We start from the raw sequence: 25,416 nt of genomic DNA, 5'->3' as shown, positions 1-25,416 counted from the left end.
TGATTTTCCGTAATTCCTGCTACAAAAAATGGACTTGTGTCAAGCCAATTTGAGACCTTTCTTTCACTCAGCTCTCTAGAGGACAGGCAATGGCCAGAAGCTGCGGTCAGCAGGATCAAGTTCCAGATACTCATAGGCCCCATGCAACTTAGTGGGGGGCAGATCAGGTACATCCCAGACAGAGTTGTTCTTGCTGCAGCTGGGGAGTTGGAGGCAAAGGCCAAGTAGGTAAAGCCCAAGACTTGAGAGATCTGTAACTTAACTGAAAAACACTTCTCTAGCTTGACTGCTTCTTGCCTAAGGCTAGCCTGGATATCCCTTAGGCATTATGGGCTGTTGTAGTGGTATAGCGTAAGACAGCAAAGCAGCTTTGCAGAGAAGGACCTGGGGGGTCCTGGTGTACACCAAGTCAAATGTGAGCCAGCACTGTGCCCTTGTGACCAAGAAGGCTAACAGTGTCTTGGGCTGTATTAGGAGTGCTGCCAGCAGGTCAAGCTAGGGGATTCTTTCCTTCTGCTTGGCACTGGTGAGGCCACACCTGGGCCAGTTCTGGACTCCCCAGTACAAGAGAGGCAGCGACATACTGGAGAGTCCAGCAAAGGGCTGTCAAGATGATTAAGGGACTGGAGCACCTCTCCTACAAGGAAGGGCTGAGAGAGCTAGGACTGTTCAGCCTGGAGAAGAGCAGGCTTGGGGGAGTCTTAATGTATATAAATACCTGAAGGGAGATTGCAAAGAGGATGGAGTCAGGCTGTTTTCAGTGGTGTCCAGTGACAGAGGCAATGGGCACAAACTCAAACACAAGAAGTTCCCTCTGAACATCAGGAAACACTTTTGGTTACTGTGAGGGTGACTGAGTGCTGGCATGGTTTGCCCAGAGATGATGTGGAGTCTCCCTCTTTGGAGATATTCAAAAGCAGTTTGGACATGGTCCTAGGCAGCCAGGTTTAGGTGACCAGATGATCTCCAGACGTCTCTTCCAACCTCAAGCATTCTGTGAAGACTGCTGCTGTGACAATGAACTAAGTCTTTATCAAAGTTGAACGTGGTGCTGCTATTGTATAATGGATAAACATAAATTTGGAACTTTTTTCCCAGGATTGGGTCTGTGGAAGGACTCCTCTACTGTGAACTGATTTGATGGTGGGGAGGATTTTGATTCACTTCTATCTTGAACCACGTGGCTTTATATCCAGCTGTGTTGTTTTGTAACCCAGCCATCAACTGGTATATACTTTTGCTGCTTCACAGAATCTTTTTAAGATAAAAAGATAGTGTGCTGGGCCACATTAAAAATGCAGGATGTAAAGAAATAATCCACATTTTACAGGAGTCCCGTTTGCTGCTGGCTAAAAACAGTTTGGGGTAGATTTGTGGGTTTGGTGGCTAGTTTTTCTTTTTGTCTAAGTTGGCTTGAATTCTCCCCTTTAAACTTTGTTGGAAAAAAGCACGCTATACAGTCTCGTGACCTTCCTTACAGTCTTTGCAGGGAGGCGAAAGAGCTCATTTGTCAAGTAGGCAATGGAATTGGCTTGACAGCCAGTCAGCCAGCCCTAAACAAAAAAGTGGGCAATTAGCATTCTGAGTCATGAACCTGAAAGAGAGCTGGGGGGTAGGGGTAATAAACTTGAGATGAATAAAGCTATCTATACATGGATGCACTATATAGCTCACAATCTCGTAGTGTTAGCAGGCATGCCAGTCTCGGGCTTGTACCATAAAAGAGTTCATCCATGGCAGCTGATTTCCACCCCCACCCCCCCTCCGCCAACAGTGACGTGAACATTGTTAACATATAAACAGTCTGTACTAAACCCAAGCAACTTATACTACCTTTACTCAGTAGCAGGGGAAAAACGTTTATTTCACTGGCTCTTTTAACCACTTCAAGTCATTTTTTCTGTTGGTGACGTGGTTTAGCCCCAGCCGGTAGCTGGGTGCCACGCACTACTCACTCACCCCTCCGCCGGCGGGATGGGGAGGAGAACAGAAAACCAATGGCAAAGCCTCGAGGGTTGGGATAAGGGCAGTTTACTGGGACAGCAAGGGAGAGGGAAACAATCAACAACAGTACTGATAACAGATATTCACAATGGGTGATAACAAAGAACAATTTACCGATCCGACCAACCGACCGGACGCTCGGCCTGTCCCAGAGCCACACCGAACCCGCCCCTGCCCGACTGGCCCCCTTTTATGGTGAGCATGATTCCATGGTATGGAATAGCCCCCGGCCAGCTTGGCTCACCTGTCCTGGCTCTTTGTGAAATTAACTCTAGCCTTGCCAGAACCAGGACAGTTGGCTTTTTAAAAATAAAGTAGACCTGTACAAAATGTCTACTTCCCTCCTTGGTTGTATATATTAGATAAGGTGGTCTTAAGGCTTATTGGGAGAGTTCATGATATGATACCAGTAGGTACTTGGGAAAATAGGCTTCCTGGTTCTCTTTCACTGCCTGCAGGAGATTTATATTGAAGAGTAGTGAGACTAAGTGATGAATTGCTGTTATGTCTTTGAGACCTTATAAGACTGTCCAAGGAGAGGGAGTTTTTAGAAGGAAAGCACTGTGGTTTTAGGGTATACTTTAAGTAGGAGGTAGCAAAGGTAGAAATATTAAAGTGGGGCAAAAAAATCTGCAGATCCTTGCAACATTTGTCAGTCAGACTTAGTTTGTATATAATGTTGAACGAAATGAAGATGGAGAAGTGAATGAGGTTGATGTGCTTAAGTTTGGTTTCTAGGCTTTTCCTGTTAAATCGGTGTAACAACCTCTGAGCTGGAGTGTCTTCTTAAGTTGTGCGCAGTTTGGAGTACCAGTATGGTACTTCTGTGTGCCAGCATAGTATTCTTAGTGAGCAGGAGCTCTAAATATCGAACTCAAGTTTTAAGCTGGACTTTTACATCTTGATATAAGGTGATTTAGGCCTGCTTTGGTGTTCAGGGACAGGCTAAACTCCCTACATAGAAACAGTCACAATTTATCAGGCCAAGTCTTTCTCTCCTTGGCTTGAAATGAACAGTTGTTTTCAGGAAAAAAATTCTCACTTCTTTTACTGTCCCAGTGAGTGGTAGACATCAAGAGGGAGTGATACACAAGTCACTCCATAATTGTTGGGCATACATGTCTATCACATATTTCTTCTTAAAAACAACTGCCAACAAGGAAACTGTGCATGTATCCTGTGGGTCCTTATGGACTGAAGGACACCCAAAGCATATGTCTTTTTTGTAGGCCAGGATTGTGTGCGTGTGTATTTACAGGACTGGGGAGGAGAGAGAGGGATACTAATATTTGCTATTACATTTAATTTAAATTTCAGTACATATAGATGCATTATCCAAACAGGCTTTTAAATAATTTTACTAGTGTTCCAACACCTTGTAACTGTTTATCATGAAAAATGTAAAAATCTGTATCTTACATGTATTTATGCCAGCTATTCACCTATTGAACTCTGCTTTTTCATGACAAGAAAGCTAGACTAGTTCTTCTCCTTCACTAGACACTTGAAAAATAAAGTTCTGCTGCTATTGCTGTTTGCTGTGGGAAATGCAAAACCAACAAAAATCAAGGAAATCAGATTTGTAAACATCCCCTACCTAGTTTCTTGCTTGCAGAAACAATATTCTGGAGTGGAATTAATCTGGCATGTTTCAATGACTATTGTTCTGTTCCCCATGCTCATTCAGATGCACAGCATGGAGAAACTGCATGGATTTTATGACTAACAGAGTAGAGAGACATTTTTCCATGTGAAAATCATGCGTTTGGAAATACTTTTGTTACCCATCACCCCCATGTGTTCCTGTTTGCCAGTGATTCTAAGTCCTGCAGATGAGCTTGTGGAAAGGCTAATCCTCTGTTTGCAAAGAAGAAATGTTTCAGAAGATCTTGTACTGCTGAATCTTTTTCTGGCCATCTGCTTTTTTTGTCCCTCTAGTAATGGGATTCTGCAGCAGAGGAGGTTTTTCCCCCGTCTTGGAGGAAATGGGAAAAAAAATAGCTGATTTCTCCCATCCTACTGGTGTTGGTTTCTTCTTTTTAATGGGCCTCTAGGATGTTGTTTGTCATGGGACTGTTGTGTTGAGTCCTGTTTTTTATATGCACTCCCATGGGACAAATTCCATATACTGTCACAGTGTTATCACCTCTTCGTTCCTTAGGATGATGATTCTCCTAAATTGTGTCTGACTCAAGATGCCTTGAATTTTCATTGCTAGGTCAGCTTTTCAAAATTGCTACTGCCCAGAGTGTTTTCATGTGGAGCCATTCTCTCTTGCCCTGCAGTATGCTACTGTGCCTGTGAAATCAGCTGGTCCAGAGAGAAACAATGGTGTAGCAAACTTCTGGGAACGTTTCTGAGACCTGAAGGTGGCAGTGGATTGCCTACACTAACCACGTACACAGACAGTCTGGAAATTTCACTAGTTTGTTAATGCTCTTGTGACTCCCTTCTATTTGGCCTTGTTAGGAACCAGGAATGCAATCAGATTGTATAGGTGTGCCAACACCGGGGCACTGCTCCAACCAAGGTGTCTGTGTTGGCATCCATACATTCTGGGGAAATTAGAGTAACTTTCTGGGTCAGCATGCAACTCTGCTACATGCAGGTAGCGTGGACCAATAGGAGAGGAAATGGTGTTGAAGACTCAACTTGCACACTCCACAGGTTTTGAAAGGTTTGAGTTTTCTTCAGCCTAGTTCTACTACGATCTCATGGACTGAATGCCTGCTAGTGGTTGGAGCATGAATTATGTTCTAGGGGCACATCTTCATTTGGAAGTAATCTAGTCTGTGTGCTCTGAGACTGTTCCCTGGTGTTAACTGAAGCATAGCTTGTGTGCGATCCCTTCAAATGTACTCCTGGATCTGACCTGAAATGCCAATGTAGATGTACACCAAAGGTGGGAGCTGGAGTCGGAGATCTGTCTCTGGAAAGTGGTACAAATTGTCCTGATGATCTTAGAGAGTACAAGATGGAGAAGGGGTGAGGGGTGCACCCTTATTGCTTTTTTAAGTGACTGTTGCTTCCTTATTCTTTATTGAAGGGATAAAGGCAAACAATTGTGCAGCTATAATATCAGGAGAGGCATTCTCGACTTACTGTCTTCAAGAACAGCATTTTTCCTTTGCCTTGTTCTCCCTTGAGCTATGCATGAGATCCATGTTGTAGGGTGGAGGGCTGTGGCCATGGGGAAAAAACGGCATGTAACACAGGATCTGTCACTGGATTCAGGCATTTCTCACAGACTGTTTTTCTCCCTGTGCTCACATAACCATGAGGAGAAGACATCAGTTCTGCAGGAGCTTCTGGTGGGCCTGGCTTGGCATGTCATGTTTGTTGGTGTGGTGGAAGGCACCACCGACGCCTCTTCCCCACACCCTTTTGTTGGAAAAAAGAGCAGGTCCTACTGTTTCACCTGACCTCTCCTGAATTTGGGGTGTGGTAGGAATATGAGGTCAGCCTTTCCTGTTCCATGCGTACATCAGTGATTGAAGTGAAGTACATTTCACAAATAAAGGAATGTTTTTCATAACTTCACCATTTTTTTTATTTTAGTTCAATTATGGATGATGCTTTTGTTGCTTCACTACCCCAAACAAATTTTGACTTGTGGTGGATGAAAAGGTTAAGTAATAACCCAGGCGCTGTAATGTACAGCAGGCAATTGAGGGTGGGGGAACAGAGCAAACAGATGAGCTGGAGATCAGCCAGAGAACACGTCCTGCTGGCTCTCCTTGAGGGACTACAGCAGAGCCCTGGCTTGACGCCATTGTGAGAAGAAAAGTATTGGAGTATGTACTTAGCACAAACAAAGTGTTTACTGCCAAATAAAGATTATGCACATCCCTAAACTACCAAGAAAGTGATGTGCGTGTACCCCAGAAAAATAACCATACTTCCAAAATGAGAACGTGTGCTTAGGGAAAAAAAATTATTTCCTCCTTTCAGATGCTAAAGCATCAGTAGTACTTGCAACTATTTAACAGTAAAGGTTGGGGTGGGCTACTGCAGTAATGTTGCTGAGAAAAATACATTTGTAGAAAGCCTGACTTTAAAGCATTTACAGGTGGCTTGTTTAGGTCTTGCATTGATGCAAGAGATCAGTTTACAAACAGTCACTATATTCTGTGACTGGTCTGATCAGCCTGTGGATTCAGAGCGTGACCATGGAGGATGCAGTGTTAGAATATGAGATTCCTCATCCTCTGCTCAAGCACCTCTGGAAACATCCCCTTCTGCTTTTGACTAAAGATGGCATGAAGACAGAATTGGTCACTGCCAGGTGTTTGTACATCTCTGCCAAACCTAGAACTAGCCATTACAGCCAAAAAAATACTGAATACTGTGGTAGCAGAAACTTGTGGTAGTAGGAAAAGGCTGTGCCTATAGGACTGTACATTTAGTTGTTCTTAACAGTATAAAGTGAGATAATACTCCCCAGTCATTGCCCACTGCTTGAAGGAAAATACACTTTTCTTTAAAGTGTTGCACCGCTGTCTCTTCAGAGAGCTTATTTATAAGTGTCCAGAAGAAAAACCAAGACTGGAAAACTGTATTTCAGCAGTAAGCAGCAATCTTCTATCAGACTACCTATGTGCATCTCTATCGGTAACCACAGAGCATTGTCTGTGCCTGTCATTCCTGCTGCTAGCTATTGTTTATTGCCAAAGCCTCTCTAAAGATTGTATATCCTGAGTGTTTCCCCAGAATACTGATAACTTGGGATTCACATGCAGAGAGCACACAGAGTACAAATGAGAATTACACAGCATGTGCTTTGCGCTGTCAGGATGTATTATTTGGGGTTTATCCAAGCTAGGCTTATGATTGCCATATGTGGACTAGCAAAAGATGCACATAAAGGTGCTTTCCAAGGACAGCAAACAATGGCAGATAAAGCTTGTGTTGTTCTATTTCAGTACATGTCAGATCGTAGCTACCCTGAGGAATTGGAGCCCGGAGACCAGAGATTAGAAGAATGACTTTTGCCGGGTGACCGGCCGACATGTGACATGCCAGGGTAGTGTTAGAAAATCAAGTAAGGTGGGAAAGGACACAATCAGAAAGGCAACATACAACTGATTCATTAAATTTGATTGTCGTCGATTTTAATGGGAGTGTGACAAAATGCAAAGCGGTATATTTCTTCTCACTAACACTTTATATTATGACTAGCTTCTCTAAGAGCACTGTCCACAAATGTGAGCTGAATTTCACTTGGATTTCTTCCTTCATTTGAATTTTACTACTTTCATATGGAAAGAACTTGATTAAACCTAGTAATTTGCTGTGGCTTTTTTGTTTTGGTTTGGTTTTTTGTTTGTGTTCTTTTTAAGAAAGGCACAGTGTCTTATGAAGAGACACTTAAATGACTCTTCATCCTTGGATTTTTTTTTTTAAAGTAAAATAATTATAATGCAAAGGCAACATCCTTTCTTCAGTGACTGTTTTCTCACTCTACTGCGCTACAGTCCATTAATTCCAAAATCAGTTAATGTTAAAAGAAATGATTAGTAGTGTTTGCTTTAAGGCAGAATTTCTTTTCATCGTATGGTGACTATATAGGCACAGAGAGGAAACGTAGAAAGGACTTTAAAACTTTGTGAAGAAGTCATTTTAGCAATCTCTTTCTCTTGGGGCAGAGCTCATGTTTTCTGACTTGTGTATAGCCAAGGCCATGACTTTTTCAAAAGTTTGTGTGTTATTGGATTATACTGTTTATTTTGCTTGTCACCTTAGCCAGAACATTGTCTTTGATTTCTTTTCTATGACAAATGTAATGGAGCAAAAGTAGTGGAAAACTTTTTGCACAAATTGATTTAAGAGCTAATAACGGATAAGTGTTCATTTCAGCCTGGCTTGTACCATCGCAGCCCTAGTTAGTTAGAAAATGGGACGTGCCAACTGGTCTGCTTTGGTAGCAGTACTGCCTCTGAGCAGCATTGTGTTATATCCTGCCTTATGTCTATTTTTGTCTTTTTAATGAATGACAATAAGACTAGTACTATAGGAGGAAAGTGATGAATGCGATTTTTTTTATTTTTTATTTTTTTTATCCCTTTCTGTCAGGCAATAGCCTTCTGTAGTAGGAGGGAGAAGAATCCAGGTTGAGAAAGTCATTCATGGTGTTGGTTTATTGTTCATACTTTAGAATTGGGTTGTAGTCAGGTTTTCTTTTGCTTGTAGCATGCTGGTCTTTTCTGAGGCTCCTTGCTGTGTGCATTGGAGAAATTCACGTGTATATTCTATCCAGTCTGTCATTGTCTGCAGAATTAAAAAGCTTTAAGTGTTGTCTTCATTTACCACCTACTCAATGTCAGTTTTGCTTGGGAAACTATGAAAGTGGTTGCAGACTATGTGGAGTACTATATTAGAAATACTGTTTACATGACTATTTATATGTTTTGGGTGGTCCAAACTGAGTATATGGGGAAAAAACCCCACAGGTCTAAAGCCACAGTTGTGAACGGTCATCTGTTAACAATGTTACTAATAACTTTTGGAAATGAGATTATGATAACTTCCTTCAAAATTATTGCTGTTTTGGGATTATTTCAAAGAAGCAAAGGGAATATGAACAGGGAAAAGGATGAAGAACTTAATTCTGCAGATAAGGAGCTGTAGAGGTGAAAGTCTGTATTGTTGCTTTGCAAGCCGCAGCTTCGTTCAGGAGTTAGTAGGGAAAGCACTAGTCCAAAATGCTCAGCTTGGGTTCAGGCTTCTTTGAGGAAACACATGGAGAAATGTCCGCTGCAGCACTGTGCTTTGCATTGACCTACAGCACTGGGGAAGTGAACGATGAAATAGTGATACTTCAGCTTTTTTGCTGCCAAAAGGGTTTAGGAAACTGTAACTGTTCCTGTGCAAACTCACTGGAATAAGGAAGACTTTGTACTTGCTTCTTGATCTGACCCATCTGTTCAACATCAGCCAAACTCTGGTTAAAATGTGTTCAAAAAAATATTTCCTCAGGATTACTGGTGCCACAACCCAAGCTCTGCTTCTAAGGGGGCAATGGTATTACAAGCAGGCTGTGCTGACTGTCATACCTAAAACACAGCATATGTGGTTTACCATATGATAGATGTAACCTAAAGTAGTGCAAACCGTCTACCAAGACAGTTCCTTAAAACTGCCTTATGTCCTACTATGACACTTAACCTTATTTTTAATTTTTTCCTGCTGATTAGTCAGTAGCTGTACTTTATTTATCTAATGAATATTTGGCGCTGTAGATGCCTGAAGCTGAATTGACCAGGTATCTAGTTTGTCAAAATTTGGTGTAAAATTTGTTGTTGCAAGATGTTGCAATGTAAGAGCTCACTTCTAATTTCTGTCAATTGTTTTAAATACTGAGCATAAATGCTAAATTCAAGGTGGTATTCTTGCTATTGACTGCTTTTTTAATAACATGTGTAACTGTGTGCTTACATAAACAATGTATATGATACCTAAAATGCATCTCAGCATGGGTAGTAAGATTGGGTTAAGGTTTGTTCAAATATCTATTCTGACTTTCTGGCAGACTAATTCGCATAGCTACAGAAGCACCAAAATGCCCTGTGGGTTTCTCGCAAAGGACTCTAGAAGCACATTTTGTTGTTCATTCCACATGTTGATTCAGAAATATTGTACGTAATTGCTCTTATATCTCTTTTTGAAAGCAAAGATTTTTCTTAATTGTGTTTTCTTGCTGCGCTGCAGAACATATATTTGCTGTAGTCTTCTACCTTTTCTAAAAAGAAAAATGCAAGCAGAATTTTTACAACTAAATGCTGAATATATTTATTATCCTTTCGCATTGTTTCTTTCCCAGGGAGTGCTGTCCAATATCTCCTCCATCACTGACTTGGGAGGCTTTGATCCAGTTTGGCTCTTCCTAGTGGTAGGAGGAGTTATGTTCATTTTGGGATTTGCAGGATGCATTGGAGCTTTGCGAGAAAATACCTTTCTTCTCAAATTTGTAAGTAGCCTTTGCAACTGTGGCATTCATCAGTTACATAGTGTAAGTCATGTTGTCTGTTCATGCTTAACTGTGTAAAGATTTTTAAAATGTCTTTTGGGGAGCGGGAGGTGTTACCTGATATGAGAGTACTGTTCTGTGCATCGCTTTTGCTTAACCGTTAAGACTTTACAGTTCTTCAGTCTCTGGTGCTTACTGTTTGGGTTTTTTTTTTTTTAAGGTTCAAAACTATTGATGGTATGAACCATAACATGGAACTATTGCTTTTCGTAATGCATGTAGCCTAACATTTTGCTTTCCTGTCATGAAAAGAGAGAAATTTCTGCTGAGAATCTGTATGTTGAACTTTGCGTCCATAACAAGCTGCCTGTGAAATACAAGGAATGCAGATACACCACTGAATGTGACCTGTGTGATTTCTGCTGTGCAAGTGCCCCTCATGGTACAGAGGAAATAGGACTGTTATGAGGGGTTGCTTGCTGATATCCTCAGTTCTGTACTGTTTAGCTACTTTGAAAAGGCTTCATTGCTTACTGTCAGTGCTGGGGCCTGAGAGGGAGAAAGGGAGGACAATGTGTCCAGGATAGGTAAAGAACATGGAAGCTGTCATCTTGAACTCTGGTCTGGACTCTTAGTTGCGGAAGGAGCTGCTAATATACAAACATACCTCAGTATTCAAAACTCCTTTAGCTAAGCAGCCTGGTTCTGTTTTTTGAAAGCCCTCCTCCTGTGAGCTTTGAAGATGAGGATAACAGTGCCATGTTCCATTTTAGATAAATTTAAGATTTATAATAAAAATGCAAGACTACTTCCTCCACCACCCCAACTTCCAGAGGTGGGCACAGCCTGGGTAGTAGTTGTGTCTTCATAACCATTAACTGTTAATACATACATGAAAAGGCTTCTAGTGAAACAACTGCCTTCAAGTGACATATTTGGCTCCCACAGACATGTTGTATAAGGGGAGGAGGCAGTTGAGAGTTACAGTTCTTGAGGCATTTATAAAGCAGCTTGGGATAGTTGTAGCTCGCTCTTGTCTTGCTTAAAAAAAAAGGGGGGGAGTGGGAGCTGTTACAACACTCTTCTCCTCTTCCTTGGTTCTCTTAGCTTGCCTAAAATGAACCCATCTGCTGTACCAGAAATAGCTTCCTATACAGCAGCTGCAGGAGAAATTAAAAATGCATCTGAACAAACACAGAGAGCATATTAAAATGAAACTCAGATGCAGTTGCAAAAGGGATGGACTTCCAGTATAGGAGGACCCCTGTGTGTTTTAAAACAGTGAAGACTCAATGGAGATGCTTAGAGAAAGTGGCAGTTCATTAGTAATGCCTTTGGCATCCATTGCATTTGCATTAATCATAGCAGACTCATTTAGTTTTAATGTGGATGTGAGTCATTCCATAGACATTCTGCTCCGACTTACTCATTAATTAATTTCTGCTGTTACCGGTTTTTGCTTTGTCCACTTAGGCAAAGCTTTACCAATGAGAGTGTCTAAAGAAAAAGTCACTTAGAAAGCATTTCACTGGCACTATTAGTTGCTTATGCCTTTGAAAATATAAGTGCCTACATAGAAATTTCAAGATGAGTTTTCAGAGGGCCCTAGAGGTGGTGAGCAGCTATGTCTGTTGAAATTTACAGTGAATTCTCTTGGACCTCTTTGAAAATCCCAGTGAAATGGCCAAAGTTTGAATCTGTTGGCATTTTTATTATTCGTTAGAATAGAATTAAGATTCCTGTACTACAACCCTAATTAAAAATGGTGTATTTTAAATTTAAAATTTCCTGTGTGCTGGAGTAGCTTAAACTTCCACTGAAACAGATAAAGCCCTAACACTGGACATAATTGTGAACCTTGAAAAATAAGTTTTTGGTCATGAAGCAAAATAATTTTAACCTTTTTCTTTTTCTTGACAGTTTTCTGTGTTTCTTGGAATTATTTTCTTCTTGGAGCTCACTGCTGGTGTTCTAGCATTTGTTTTCAAAGACTGGATAAAGGACCAGCTGTATTTCTTTATAAACAACAACATCAGAGCATACAGAGATGACATTGATTTGCAAAACCTCATAGACTTCACACAGGAATATGTAAGTTGGACTATGTTTATTTTTTTGTCAAGCTTACTTTAAAGAAATACCTACTCTATTTTTCACTTCCCATCTGTTTGGTTTCTTCAAGGAACAACAGAAATATTCTAGCATACAGTTTTGAATATATATATGTATATTTCTCTTTACAGAACTTCTACAAACACACAGGACATGTGAAAGTGGCTTGTTTTTTGATGTATGGCTGAGCAAAACAAGGTGGAAAGTTGGAGTGACCTATTCTTGAAGACTTAGAGATAGTGTGTCAAATCTACAAGTTAATCATCAGTGTTCAGTTTTTTGGAGCATATTCCGTATGCATCTGAAGATATTTTAGGGTTCTTTGGGGGAAAGGGTTTTCAGAATATTTTATTGTAGGAGCTATCACATCTGTTTAAGAAAATAATGCTTTTCTAAGCTTAACTTGGTTCCAAGGTGAATGTTGGTGTAGTTTTAGCAACACTGGAGGTGCTACACCACATTGATAGTGGCAGAGATGTGTAGCTGGTTTAAGTGAAACTGCAATGTGATTTCTTTTTAAGTAGACTTAATGCAATTAGCCTAACCAAGTGGGGAACTCATAAAGTTCTCATAGGAAATCTCTAAATGATGCTACATCTGCACTTTGGAGGGAAGGGTGAAGCCAGAGATGCGCGTGCTTGTGGGGGTTAAGCTCTATAATTTATCACTATGTGTAAAGGAGTCTTGCACTGACTTTTGCACACAAGTTATTTTGCCAGTACCTTCTTGCTTTGGTACACAATTCTGGCCTGTGTTGATGAACTCCTCTTTGAATTTGGCCCTGTGTAGGTTAATGCTGGTTGAAATCACGTTTATAATTTTTGTTCATTCTGCAATTACAATAATTTCATTCAGTCTTTGATTTCTTCTGTATGCCTTGGGGGTGGTGGTGGGGGAAATGACAAATGAGTAAGTAACAGAATGTGGATCCTTGCACTGGTTTGAATCTTGTCCGGTTGGGAGAAGGTCAGAGGCCACCACAGTCTGAAAGCAATGATCCATTTGTATGCAACCAAAAGGCTACAGTCCAGTTTTGCAGGCACTGCATGAAATTTGCTCTCCTAACTGAATTAGCAATCTTAGCAGATAAGTTAGGGACAGCGTGAGTCTGGAGAGCAAGCTGCTTTTTCAGCTAGTAGGGATAATGTTTGAAGACAGCATGTTCAGATATTGCAGAGGGAGCTCTGCTACATCTAGAAAGAGAGCATTGCCATTCCAACGCTTTTAGATTTTTTAAAGTTGATATAGATGGGTTCATTGGACTAGCTCCTTAAATGCCATAAACCATTAGCGTTCCACTGATCTCCAGTCCATTCTTTGTATGTTCAGCAAGTTTTACCAATTCTTTGTGTGTTCAGCATGTTTTCCCAGAGACTAAGCCTGCCATTTGCCATATTTACTTTTTGAAGGATTCTGCCTGCTTTCAGTAAAGATGTTATTTGTGCAATGTGTGATGCTCAGGAAACAACGTGTTCATACTGTATGATGTACAGCCAGGCAAAGATTCTTCCAAACTGGCAAAAAGAGTAGCTATACCAGCATAGCCCTCAGAGCTGATTAGCTTTGAGAACCCAGGGCACATTAGACTGGACAGAATATGATACTCTTGGTGCTACTGTCCATGGCGCTTGAGCTTGTAGGCCTGTGCAGCTCTGTGGTGTTGTGTAGGCTTATCAGCTCACTCTCTGGGTTTCTCTCCAGAGAGCAGTGTTGCAGAGTGTGAACATAACTTCAATCCCATGATAATTTTAGAACAACTTACAGGTTGGAATGGTCTTTAAAAAAACCCCAACAAACCAAAAAACCCAACCAAAAAAAAAACACCCCACCCCACAACCCCACAAAAAACCCAAACCAGGCCAGCTTCAATGAAACCAGAGAGAATCTCGGATTTTGTGTTGAAAGCTAGAGGGAAACTGGCAGCGACGATGCATGTTACTAATGCTAAGATTTGTTTGTTCTGAAAGTCAAGAAGCTCTCCTTTCTTTGTTATAGTGGCAGTGCTGTGGGGCTTTTGGAGCTGATGACTGGAACCTTAACATTTACTTCAACTGCACAGATTCCAATGCAAGTCGAGAGCGCTGTGGTGTGCCGTTCTCTTGCTGCACTAAAGACCCTGCTGTAAGTGACAGTCACGAGGGTAGGATGGTTCTGCTGTTCCAATATTAAATCACTCTAAGATTTTTGTTTCGTTTTGTTTTTCTGGAAGTCATGCGTGATCATTACCTTCTCACCAGCCTGGGGCGTGTGGTGGTGTTTTTTTTTTTTTTGTACTTGCAGTTCAACTTCACCACTCTTTCTGCAGTTAGCAAAAATCCTGAGCTAACTTAAGTCTTCATTATATGATGTTTGCTGCTTTTCATTAGAATGAGAGAACCATTGGCTTGGCTGAACATACATATTAATTTTAGCAAGTATAAAAAGCAGAAGACCTTAATGAGTTGAAGGATATGAGCTTTCAATTGAATGTCATCAGGATATTTAATTCACTGCCTTAACAGCAGCAGTAAGATCAGACATTCTAAAGCAGGTATTACTCATTATTTAATGCAGTGTCCAGAGGTTGCAGCCAGTTTCACCCAGTTTATGCTAGGTACAGTAATGAATGACAATCTGTGCCCTGAAGAACTGACATATGTTTGCATTAGAATCTTGAGTCAGGTATGGACATCTTTACATGCTCTTTTTTTCTTTTTCTTTTCCCCCTTTAAAATTACTGCTTGTCCTACAGTCACCTGAGGTCAGACTTGAAAGGTCAGAAATTGTTTGAGGGAACAGCTTTTTGGTAAATTTTCATGTCTTTTTAAATAGTTATAGTTCTGGATCATCAAGCAGAAAATGTTGGAGTCATGCATTGCTAGTATGGACATGATCAAGAATGAAGGGTAAAGCATAGGGAAGCAGTTGACTGGCAGTGAAAGGCTTGGAATAGGGATGGGTGTGTGCATGGAAACTGTTATGTGGCTAACACTACACACATTTGACTTTCATTTAGCTTAAAAGCAGCTGCCTGTGAGTGCTTGTATTATCTAGTGGTTCAGCTGTGGGTTTCTCTCCACCTGAAGTGACTTATAGTTCCTTGAATGTATGAGTCTGTAGCACTGACTGAAGTGAGGCAAGTTGCCAACAGGCACCTCAGGTGCTTCCTGCCTTGCTAATACAACGCAGGCGCTGCTCCCAGCATCCAGTCACTACTGCTGCTTTCCCCCTCCTGGTAAGGCTACATTCTGGTTCCTCTGCAGTGAACATGTCACGGCAGTTTGAATCTTTCTCACAAACATCACGGAAAATGTTTTAATGAAATATTAAAACAAAATGGAAAGTAGGTTAGACTCAAGCATTACATTATGCATAGGATTCCCCCTACTGTTTGCCTGTCTGCCCACCCACCCACACGGAGAGGTCATCACAACCCAGTTTTAAAAATGTAGTTGTTATAAAACCAAACCAATGACAGCAGTACAAGGTAATCCTATAAATACATAATCCATGCTAAAGTTATCTCTCTCTCTGTGTATAGTTATGCAGTTTCTTAGGGGGTGATGCTGCAACCAGAAATTTAAAGATAAGTCTTATTCATTGAAGGGAAGCAACATGCTTAATTGCCTTTAAAATAAAGACTAAAAATAATATGTCTAAAAATATTAGAAGTCATGCATATAATGGATATAATTGTAACCAAGCTGTGATTGGTTCAATTGCAGTGATAAACACAGGTGTATTCTGTGGCAAAGCACATTTTCCATTTTGGAATTAGGATGCAGTGTTGGACTGATGCAAAAAGTTATGTGGATGCTTTATTGAACAGGAATTACTTTTAGTTTAGCTTTAAGTTTAGCTTGAATCAGGAAGTGGTAAGTTTAAGGTAGGCCGAAATAAGTGTCCTTTAAAACAAATTTGGACTCCTATAGTTCACTTTGCTGTAGTTTAGCAGGTTGAAATGTTTCAAATTCCTGTACAGGCAAGGCCTAGAAAAGTTGATTTATTTCTATTTCATTCTTCACGCTTCCTTTTGGTTAACAAATTCCAAGGCTGAAGGCAGAAAACACTGATGAGAAAGCAAGTAGGTATTCAGTACGAAGAAGAAAGCTTAAAATCCCTCTGTTGGAATCTTTTCTACTTTGACAGCCTTACAGTGTGTGGTACTGTTATATTTTAGATCCTGGAACAGAAGTATTTATATCGTTCAAAGATACAAATTGCTCAAATCTTAAAGGTCCATTGAAGGAATCCGACTTGGGCAACTGACAGGATGTGACCTTTTGATGTACTTCCTGCAAAGTGAGGAAACACTTGGAGGAGCTTTAACTGCTGATAAGAGGAAATATCTTTTTCCGTATGGCTGCTATAAAATCTATTTCTCTGCTTGGCTGCCTTTCTCACTTCCCACAATTTGATTAAATTGTGGTATTCAGTACACCTAGCCAAGATTGACTGATTTTCTCACTTCCTTGAGTAGTTCCTTCTTCGGCTCACTGTTATTATATGAGCCAGTAACTTAATATTTTGCTGCCATTGTGGCTGACACCAAAAGTAGTCACTTCATTTTATTGCCCTGAAATAACTCTGCATACAGAGTAAACGCAGCTTCAGCTTCCAGTGGGTAGTGCTTGTTCACTAGGAAAAGTCTGCCATCGTCTATTTTATTACCTGCACTTTGGGAGTACTAAAGCAGAGGCAGTAGGGAACCCCCCCCTCCTTTCCCATTGGTATCAAGCTCCTGTAAGAAAGAACAGGCAGTAAGAACACATTACCCCATCTCTTCTTTTTCCTCCCTAGTTTTTAGTAAGGAACTAGGTACTGGATATATTTCTACAGATATCCTCGGTAAGAACTTGCAGCTTCTGCAACAGAACTGCCCCTTCTCACCTCTTTACGCTGCACAGACTGAATCCTGAAAATGTTAACAGTAGTCTTGGCATATTTTTCAGTATAGACAAAACCTTTTCAGCAGAAGGTTCTTTCATTTAAAATAGATATTCCCTAATCCCTTTACTTTGTCTTCTACATGCTTGGATCTGGAACATGGAATTCACCACCCAGGTGGAGGGCTGGTTTTCCCAGCTTGCTGCCCTGAGAGCTGAAAATATTTTTGGACCATGTGCTTTTGTTTGATGCAAATAATTAATACCACTGAATGGAAGAGGAAGGGTTTTTTAAAAAGCAACACGGTAACCAAAGTTAGAGTGATTGTCTTATTACATACAGGACCAAATCTGGGGAGCTGGGAGAGGGTGTCTGGGAGACACTTCACTGATTGCCTCTCTTCTGTGTCTCTCTTTCTTCCCTAGGAAGATGTTATTAATACTCAGTGTGGCTACGATGCAAGGCAAAAACCAGTAAGCATTTTTTTTTTTTTTTTAAATATGGTATCTTAAGGATCTGAATCCCTCTTGCAAGAGCAGGTTATTCTACTGATGGGATAGTTGAATGTAATTATCTCTGTTTTCTTCCCTCTTCTCCTTGGCAGGAAGTTGATCAGCAGATTGTTATCTACACTAAAGGCTGTGTCCCTCAGTTTGAGAAATGGTTGCAGGACAATCTTACCATAGTTGCTGGTATATTCATTGGGATAGCATTACTGCAGGTAAATGCCATGTTCCCTGTAATGAGTTACGCAGAACAACAACAGATAAATAGAATATATGAGGGGGGGAACTGGAAATACAGTGCCAGTTGCACTTAGAAATACAATGTATGTAGGTTTTAGGAGGGGACCTAAATGCATGGGGCTTTCTTTGTGTTAAGGAGTATTTAGCTTTTATCTGTAGGGATGCCTTTTTTTCCTTTCCAGCTGTCTGCAGGTCAAAACTAACACTCTGTGTTAGGTAATGATTAGGTAGATATTTTTCGACCTGTACAGACCTACATTTTCTGATGGTGCTTAAATGAGCAGCAAAAAGCCTTCACAGTTTCTTTTGTGAAGCAAGTCTAGAACTGTTCAATTTCCTGGAACTCAGCAGCACTATAAAAATACTGGGGTTTCAGGAGTTTTTTAGATATTCTTCCTTCTTCCAATACTTACTGTTAATTTGATTTCTAACTTTCTGTTGCTCGTTTTCATATCAAAGTTCTGTATAACCTACGGAGTTTGCCTGTGTGAAAAGAGTTTTCCAATGCTCCAAATGAATAAACTATTGTCTCTTCCAGATATTTGGGATATGCTTAGCCCAGAATTTGGTTAGTGACATTGAGGCTGTCAGAGCCAGCTGGTAAAACTGCTGAAGTAACCACAAGAAGACACTGGACAACCGAAACCCTCTGAAACCTCCAGTGTGTCGCTCCGACACCAAGCTGTATGGACATGGGTGACAGGGAAGCCTTCTCTCCCACGTAGTCTCAAGTCTAAGTTCCTGATATTGCAGTGAACTCATGTTTCTCTGGGTGGGGGAGAGAAGAGTGGGCTATTTAAAATCTGCTGCTCACTGACAATTTTTTTGTTTTAAACCACCAGTTTGAAAGCTGTTGAGCCGTGAATCTCTACTGTATTCTTGATCCTGAGTAACAAGTGGACACTTTTTTTAAATTGGTGTATTCAGTGGGACAGAGTTGCATCGTTGTAGTCTGTGGATATGCTGTTTATTCTTCGTGTCATGAGCTCTTCGATAGCTGCCAAATATTCCTGAGATGGTCTCTCTCCTCACCACTTTGTCAAAGAACAATCTTCTTGTTTTCACAGCTAAACATAGCTACAGGCCTAAACCCATCAAGCAGGAAGCAACTTTCTATGCATCTATTGTACAGTAAAAAAAATTGTTTTTAAAACAAGGGAAACTTTTTTTTACGCAAGCTTCCAACCATCTCCCTGTAGTACTTTGAGGTTGGAATCAGCAAGCTCACAGGGAGAATTGTCTAATTTTATCAACATCTTTCTTCCTTCTCCACCCTTGTATGAAGGGAAAGGAGTTTTATATTTGACAAACAAGGGTTGTAGAGCCTTTGGTTGCTGCCATACCTTAGGACGTCAGTCTCTTAAGGCAAGGATGGGATATAACTGTATAAATGTATGAAAGCAGTGTGGATGTTGGGTCCAAGTGAGTAATATTATTCAAAGAATGAATTATATATTAACTTAAAAAAAAATCAAAACATATGTATCTGATATGGTTAAATCTTTAGTTTCTCTGGAATTTAGCGTAACCTAATGTATTTAGGGATCTCACTAATATTAGTGCTTTGACATACTTGTACGAAATTTCTTTTAAGATAATTCCTTGGTCTGTTCCTAGCTGAGGCTTTGGTCTTTCTTTTTTCTTTTCTTTTTTCTTTAATTCTTTTTACTTGCATGAGCTGTGGAGTAAGAATCTGTGACGCTCCAGTGCTTTAAATCTGTGCGTATGTTTTAATACAGTCTAATCCAAACTTATTTATTGGTAAATGCATGTGATTATGGAAAGATCATATCCCATTCCCTTGGAAGTTGGAGAGTACAGCTTTTGCCAGACTAAATGTTTACCTCCAGTGAACAAATTCTTGCTGTGGAGATGTGTGTCCCTTTGTTACTCTAAATGCAACAAAAAGCTTTCTTGAAGCAATGGAATAAAAGTTTTAAAACAGCAGCGCAGATTAGGATCAGCCAAGGCAGACTGTTGAATTGGACAAGAGAGAGTAGAATTTGGAATAAAGCACAAATAGTGGAAGAAGAATTAGTTCAGACTCCATCCAGCTTAGAGTTTTTGATTCATTCTTCTTCGCTAATAATAAGTGAACTTATAAACCTGACCGTGGCTTGGGTAGTTTTATTGCACTTTGTATAAATTTAGCTCGTTGTATGACCCTTCTCAGTATCTGCAGAACCAGTCCTGAAAGCTGTGAGGTCTCAACTCCTGTTTTGGTCAGACAGTGGCAAAGGGTGTGTAGCACTTCTTTGTAAGAGCGTAACATCTTTCTGAGATGAGTTTCCTAACGTGAAGTATGTGGAGTAGAAGAGATGAATGCATTGCTTTCAAAGCTTCCCTGTTCTGGGGGATGGATAGAAGGCTGGTCTGATGACCAATTAAGGTCCTTTCTGGTCCTATGACTCTTAAACATGTGAACATTTTAAACTTAAAAGTATATGTACCCCTGCATATTTTGCCTTTCTGTGTTTTAGTTGGCCGTGGTTTTTTTGCCCTCTGAAGGCTGGTGGTAGGCACCCTGGTGCTCCACAGATGCCACAGACAGTCCTGTTGTCCTCCTGTCTTTGAGCATTACCTCATCCTCTTCTGGTTAACTCCCACTGACTGGCTCTGAATCAGGCAGCCTCCATATCCTTTGGTATCTGCTGTTAAAGGCCAGCCATGACTCAGAGTAACATTTTTCTTTTTTGAAGCCTTTGAAAGCAATTATAATTCACTGTCCTTAATAAAGTTGGTTCCACCTCACCACAGTGTTATGTTTTTCTTAGCCACTCCTCAACTTGAGGAGTTAATGGTGTTTGTTTCCCCCCCGCAAAGGGACACACCATTTTGCCTGATAGCAGCAGGACAGACAGATCATCAGTACCAGTGTTGCTGCACTGAGAAAAAATGGTGCTGGGAGAAATCAGGGAAGCGTGGTTGAGGAAGTAACCCCTCTGCCCAGGAGCCTTGATTGTGACCCAGCGCTTTGGTCTGGAGAAAAAGAAAAAAAGCCGACATTACTGAAACATTCCTTGTTGCCACTGATCTTGAATACTGCTGTTGCTGCTGTGGGCTTCTGAAGACAACTTCATTCTTCTACTTGACTTTCCGCAGTCGTACTGTATTGGCCTTCTGTCTTGTCATGCTGTTCTCTGAGTTCCAGTCTGCTGGATGTGCTGTTGGCTGTGTCAGACTGATAGGAAGGTAAATGCTCTGAGGTGAGCAAATCTTGTTCTCAGTACTCGCACATGTACATGCAAACGTGCAACACTTCTGCTGAGTCCCAGAATGACTGACTGTTCTTATAAAAACCACTAAATAACTTATTTTTCTAGAGCTTGTCTTTATTGCTGCAGATGCTGATCCTCCCCCCTTCCCTACTCCCAAGAGATGTTCTTGTTTTCCTCATTTTTGCAGTTTGGATGCATACTGAACGTTCAGGATTAGCCGTCTATATTGCACATTTAAATTCCACATTTTTTGTGTACAGATTGGGTAAGATGTCCTAGAAATACCCCATCAGCAGCTACTTAGCAGCTTAGGTGTACAGTTTGGAAACCTCGGGGGAGGCCTTGGAAATCAATCTATTATTGTCAGAGCCTGCCAAGTGCAAGCAAGCTTTCTTCCAGAAAACTTTGTGAAAACTTCAGGTGAGCTACAACTTAGAGCACAACTGCTGGCTATGTGGGCTCATTTTCTAAAGCAATAAGATATGGTAGGCATATGGCTGCTTGGCAATTTCTAGCCTGCCTGGTGCGGTGGTGGTGTAGATGTGAGTTCAGAGGTCAGTCTAACGATCTTCAATGTGCAGTAGTTGTTCAGAAACTTGTTGTCAGGCTTACGGCCCTTGTGGAGTGTGAAACAGCTCTGGGCAATTCGTATGGGATGGTGGCGTTGCTAACAAGAGGTCTGGTAGCTTCAGCAGTAGCCCTGGCTTTAAAGGCAATTCCAACTTCCCCACTGAGCCCTGCCAAAGGGCGTCATCACAGTCCTTGCTCCTCTGCTTTCTAAATACTTTCCATATTCACAGGCCTTTCTGTTGTTTAATCTTTCCCTCCCCCCCTTTTTATTAATTAATAGCCTAATGGACAAATGTTTGATTTGTCTCTCTGTGTCTGTTTCAGTAGCAGTAGGATCTCTTTGCTTCAAAGTCCATAATTTTGATTGTGCCCCTTAGAGTTTGAAGCTGTGGAGGTGCTCGAGCGTACTCTGTCCTGAAAGCCGCCTTCTCTCCCCTTTGAGAGAGATGCTATCTGTAGTTCTGGTGTGTAAATAGTGTTTGAAATGTAAATAGTAGCATGCAGATTAAATGATTCTTGCACATGACTGCTTTTCACCCTAAAAGTGTTTGTTATAGGTATGAACGGTGTCCACCGGGAGAGTTTGCCAAGGAGAACGGAGTGGCCCCTCGCCCTGGAGCGAGGCGGGAGTGCTTTAATCGCCTGCCCTCTAGTGTCCGCCCGCCGGGCCTGCGGCCGGCACCGGGCGGGGCGAGCCCTGGCCCGGGTCGGGCGCTGGGTACTGGCAGCCTCATCCCTTTGCTCCCCGGCGTTAGAACAGCGCTAGACTGTAAAGTGGAGGGTCGGAGAAAGCACCCCCTACCAGTCATCGGAGGTTGCCATCAGTTGTGACAGGACTAAACATGGTGCTATAAGAACTGTCTTGGACGTTAATCTGTGGTTTTACTACTTTAGAGATGCCCTTGGTAAAATTCATTCTGATTAACAACGTAGGTTACAAGACAAACTCTCGTGTGAATTTTTGATTCCGTTTCCCCTCTTGCTATGTGTGCCTTGGGTGCATTCAATGGCAGTTCTGCAAATACCTAGGAAGGAGATCTCAACAGGCGTCAAGGTTGACAACTGTTGAAGGTTCCAGTTCCTCCCTCCCATTTTTGTTTTCTCTCTGAAGCTTTTTCAGATTTCTGTAACTGGTCATGAAACTAAGGCAAACAAAATAAAACTACCCTCTTGGATCCATTAGCTACCAAATTTTGCTACTCGAAGAAAAGAAAAGAAAAAAAAAATCTATCTCCCTGAACATGCAGTATAAAAATAAGTGTTGCAACTACTAGTGTGCACCAGGCAGCACTGCTAGCTGTCTTTTGTGTTTCGGCAATATAAATGTGTTAATCATCTGTATGTGTGTTCCTGTTCACGCTGTGTACATAGTAGAGATGGACCTGATACTGCCTTGAGCTCTGGGGAGATTGGAATTTGAGTTTTGTGACTCAGCCCGTCTCCGATACGTGTGTTCCAGATTAGTTCCAACTGAATATCTCTCTCTGGTTCATCCTGGGGTGTACAGCAAGGTGTCGGTATTTACCCTTTGTGTATCATTCCTTTTTATACGAATGTATTCTCTTGTGTTCCCTTTTTTTTTATCAGTTGTAAAATTGATTGTAAAAGTCAACTACACTTACCGATTGAAAGTATTGCTATAACAGAACTGCATGCCCAGTAGAGTTTGACTTGAGCTTTAGTTGTCTGATTTCGGACTGGTTACCTTCAGTCTAGGAGAAAAGCATAGATCAGGTGCATAACGTATTACTTGTCATCTTTAGCATTAGACTGTGGTATTGTATCACATGCTGATCTCAATGGATGTAACTGGAGTCTACTTAGGGAGTTAATGCAATTCCCTGGTAATTCATTTTAAGCTATTGAAAGTGGTCTTGATCATGCTACTTGTGTTCTTGGGTTTTTGGTTTTTAATAGAGGCATTTTTTAGGAATGTTTTAATACACTTATGATGGACAATACAATAGTTTTAATAGTTGTGCAGTATTCTGTATTTACTTGAAGTAAATCATTTTATATGCAATTTGTTAGATAATTACAATTTTATAAATAAAATTGCGTGAAATATGATGTTGTGAATGTGTACTCTTGATGTAGCACTTAACATTAACAGAACAAAGATATGTTCACACAAAATTCCTCCAGGAGAAGACCCCCTGCCTGCCCTCCCCTAAACTAACAGGGGAAATAAATCCCCGACTTTCTCATATACAGCGTAGAATATTGCATTCTAGTTTAGTCACAAAACATGTTGTCATGCCGCCAGCGGCTGCTGTTAAATGAATAATATACTAATATGTGAAAAGCACATCCCCACATGAGGAGATCCCATATCTACTGTCAACTGTTGTTGGAAGTCTCTGGCTAATGAACGTGCTCTGCTTCTTTCTGACAGGTCCTCGGTGTTCCTCAGACTGCTGTGGCTGCTGGTCAGTACGACTTGGAGTTCCCCCCATAATCATTTTAGTGACCCAAAGTGTTCAGAAGTTGCTGCTTTGCAGGGAGCAGCACAAAGGAGATTCATCATGACTTAAGCTTTCGTAAAGGGAGGTGGGAATTGCACTTTTCTAAGTGCAACATGCACTTAAACAGAAGTAGTGAGAGCTGTCTTATTTTATTGTGCAGGTAACAACAGGTAACAATGTCCTGTGCCTGTTTAGGCAGAGGAGAAAGCAGCCCAGTTTTTAGTATTTCAAAAACTGTAGAGCAAGCTAATCCAATTCAGTATTTCAAACCTGCAGTTTTGTCCACAAAACACCACTGTGACTGATTTAAAAGCCCATCTCTAGATCTAAATTGAAGTCCAATGCTTTTTGCTTATTTCAGGCATAAACATTTATCTGCATGTATGGAAATGACTTGGCAAAATAATGCAAATGTGGAAGGGAGGAAGGAACAAAAGTAAACCAAAAAGAAGCAAAGCTGAGGGCATTAAGTCTTTGTAATGTGCAATAGATGTGACACACTTGGATAAGCCTTTTCCACGATGGAGGGGGAGACTGGGAGCGGCCACCTGCATTCTGTCAAACTCTTAACAGACTTGCGTATTGTTTCTTGAAGTTGCAGCTAGTTACCATTTCTGGAACTTTCAGAAGAAATGACCTTTTCTGGGTCTCGTGGTCTCATTTGACCAATGGGTCCACCGGATCGAAGGCCCATATTGTTGGGGTTTGTGCCTTACCCAAAGTGAAACTTTTCCTTGTATTTCCACACTATGAAATGTAAAAACATATGTGTGGTTTTTATCTTCCGGACTGGTGTGATGCTAGGTCTTGCAGAGGTCATACTGGTGCAGGTAAATGGAAGGCACCAGGGAGGTGCTGCCTGCCCTGCGTAGTGTGGCAGCAGCGATCGATTTAGCTTGGTTTGCTGTGGCAGTTGACAAATGAAAAGGCCCAATGTCTGGCATCACCCTCGTAAAAATAGTCTGAGCAGCAGACTGCAAGCTTTGCTTCGATGTGATCTATCTACTAAACATCTAATTGGAACTATTGTCAGCAATTTCAATTCATTTGACTTCAGTCAAGTGAGTAGTGAAATGCATATGATAGTATTGTCCTTAGATCCCCTTTCTCTTCATAAAAGAAGCTCCGAGGATGAATGATTTACCAGCTCATAGAAATGACCTGCAGGCTGCAGCATGCCTCAGCACAGCGCTTGTGTGGATAGATACAGTCTCTTCAACTACCGCCACCTCCTGCGACACACACCTGTCTTTGCCCTTATGCAGACCTTCCTTCTGTGTATTGGCTTAGCACAGATTTTATCTAGAAATGTAAGGCACTTGATGTTCCATCCCGGGAACCCCTCTGAAAGTAGGAGGGTATCAGCATTGGCCTCTGTGCTTGCTGTGCCAGTGGTATCCTTAATAAAAATGTGGTGATAAGGGTATGGCTCCTGTTGAACCTGGGGTCTAGTTAGACAACCAGGTGAA

General features: G+C 41.2%; 1 protein-coding gene across 3 annotated transcripts in view; it reads left to right on the top strand.

Moving 5' to 3' along the window:
- The window catches only part of TSPAN5 (tetraspanin 5), a 105,524-nt gene extending 86,389 nt beyond the window's left edge, over nt 1-19,135 (top strand). For all 3 annotated transcript variants that reach the window (XM_054823198.1, XM_054823200.1, XM_054823199.1), the window contains exons 3-8: nt 9,824-9,970; nt 11,891-12,061; nt 14,078-14,203; nt 17,374-17,421; nt 17,553-17,669; nt 18,233-19,135. In XM_054823198.1, coding sequence (XP_054679173.1) covers nt 9,824-9,970; nt 11,891-12,061; nt 14,078-14,203; nt 17,374-17,421; nt 17,553-17,669; nt 18,233-18,298 — 675 coding nt within the window. In that variant the 3' untranslated portion in view covers nt 18,299-19,135. The remainder of the gene's footprint in view (nt 1-9,823; nt 9,971-11,890; nt 12,062-14,077; nt 14,204-17,373; nt 17,422-17,552; nt 17,670-18,232) is intronic.
- The last annotated feature ends 6,281 nt before the right edge of the window (nt 19,136-25,416 follow it).

The sequence above is a fragment of the Grus americana genome, chromosome 4 (assembly GCF_028858705.1).
Source record: "Grus americana isolate bGruAme1 chromosome 4, bGruAme1.mat, whole genome shotgun sequence".
In the NCBI taxonomy this organism is placed as follows: domain Eukaryota; kingdom Metazoa; phylum Chordata; class Aves; order Gruiformes; family Gruidae; genus Grus; species Grus americana.
The sequence above is the reverse complement of the archived record's forward strand: the minus strand, read 5'-3'. Positions and strand labels throughout refer to the sequence as shown.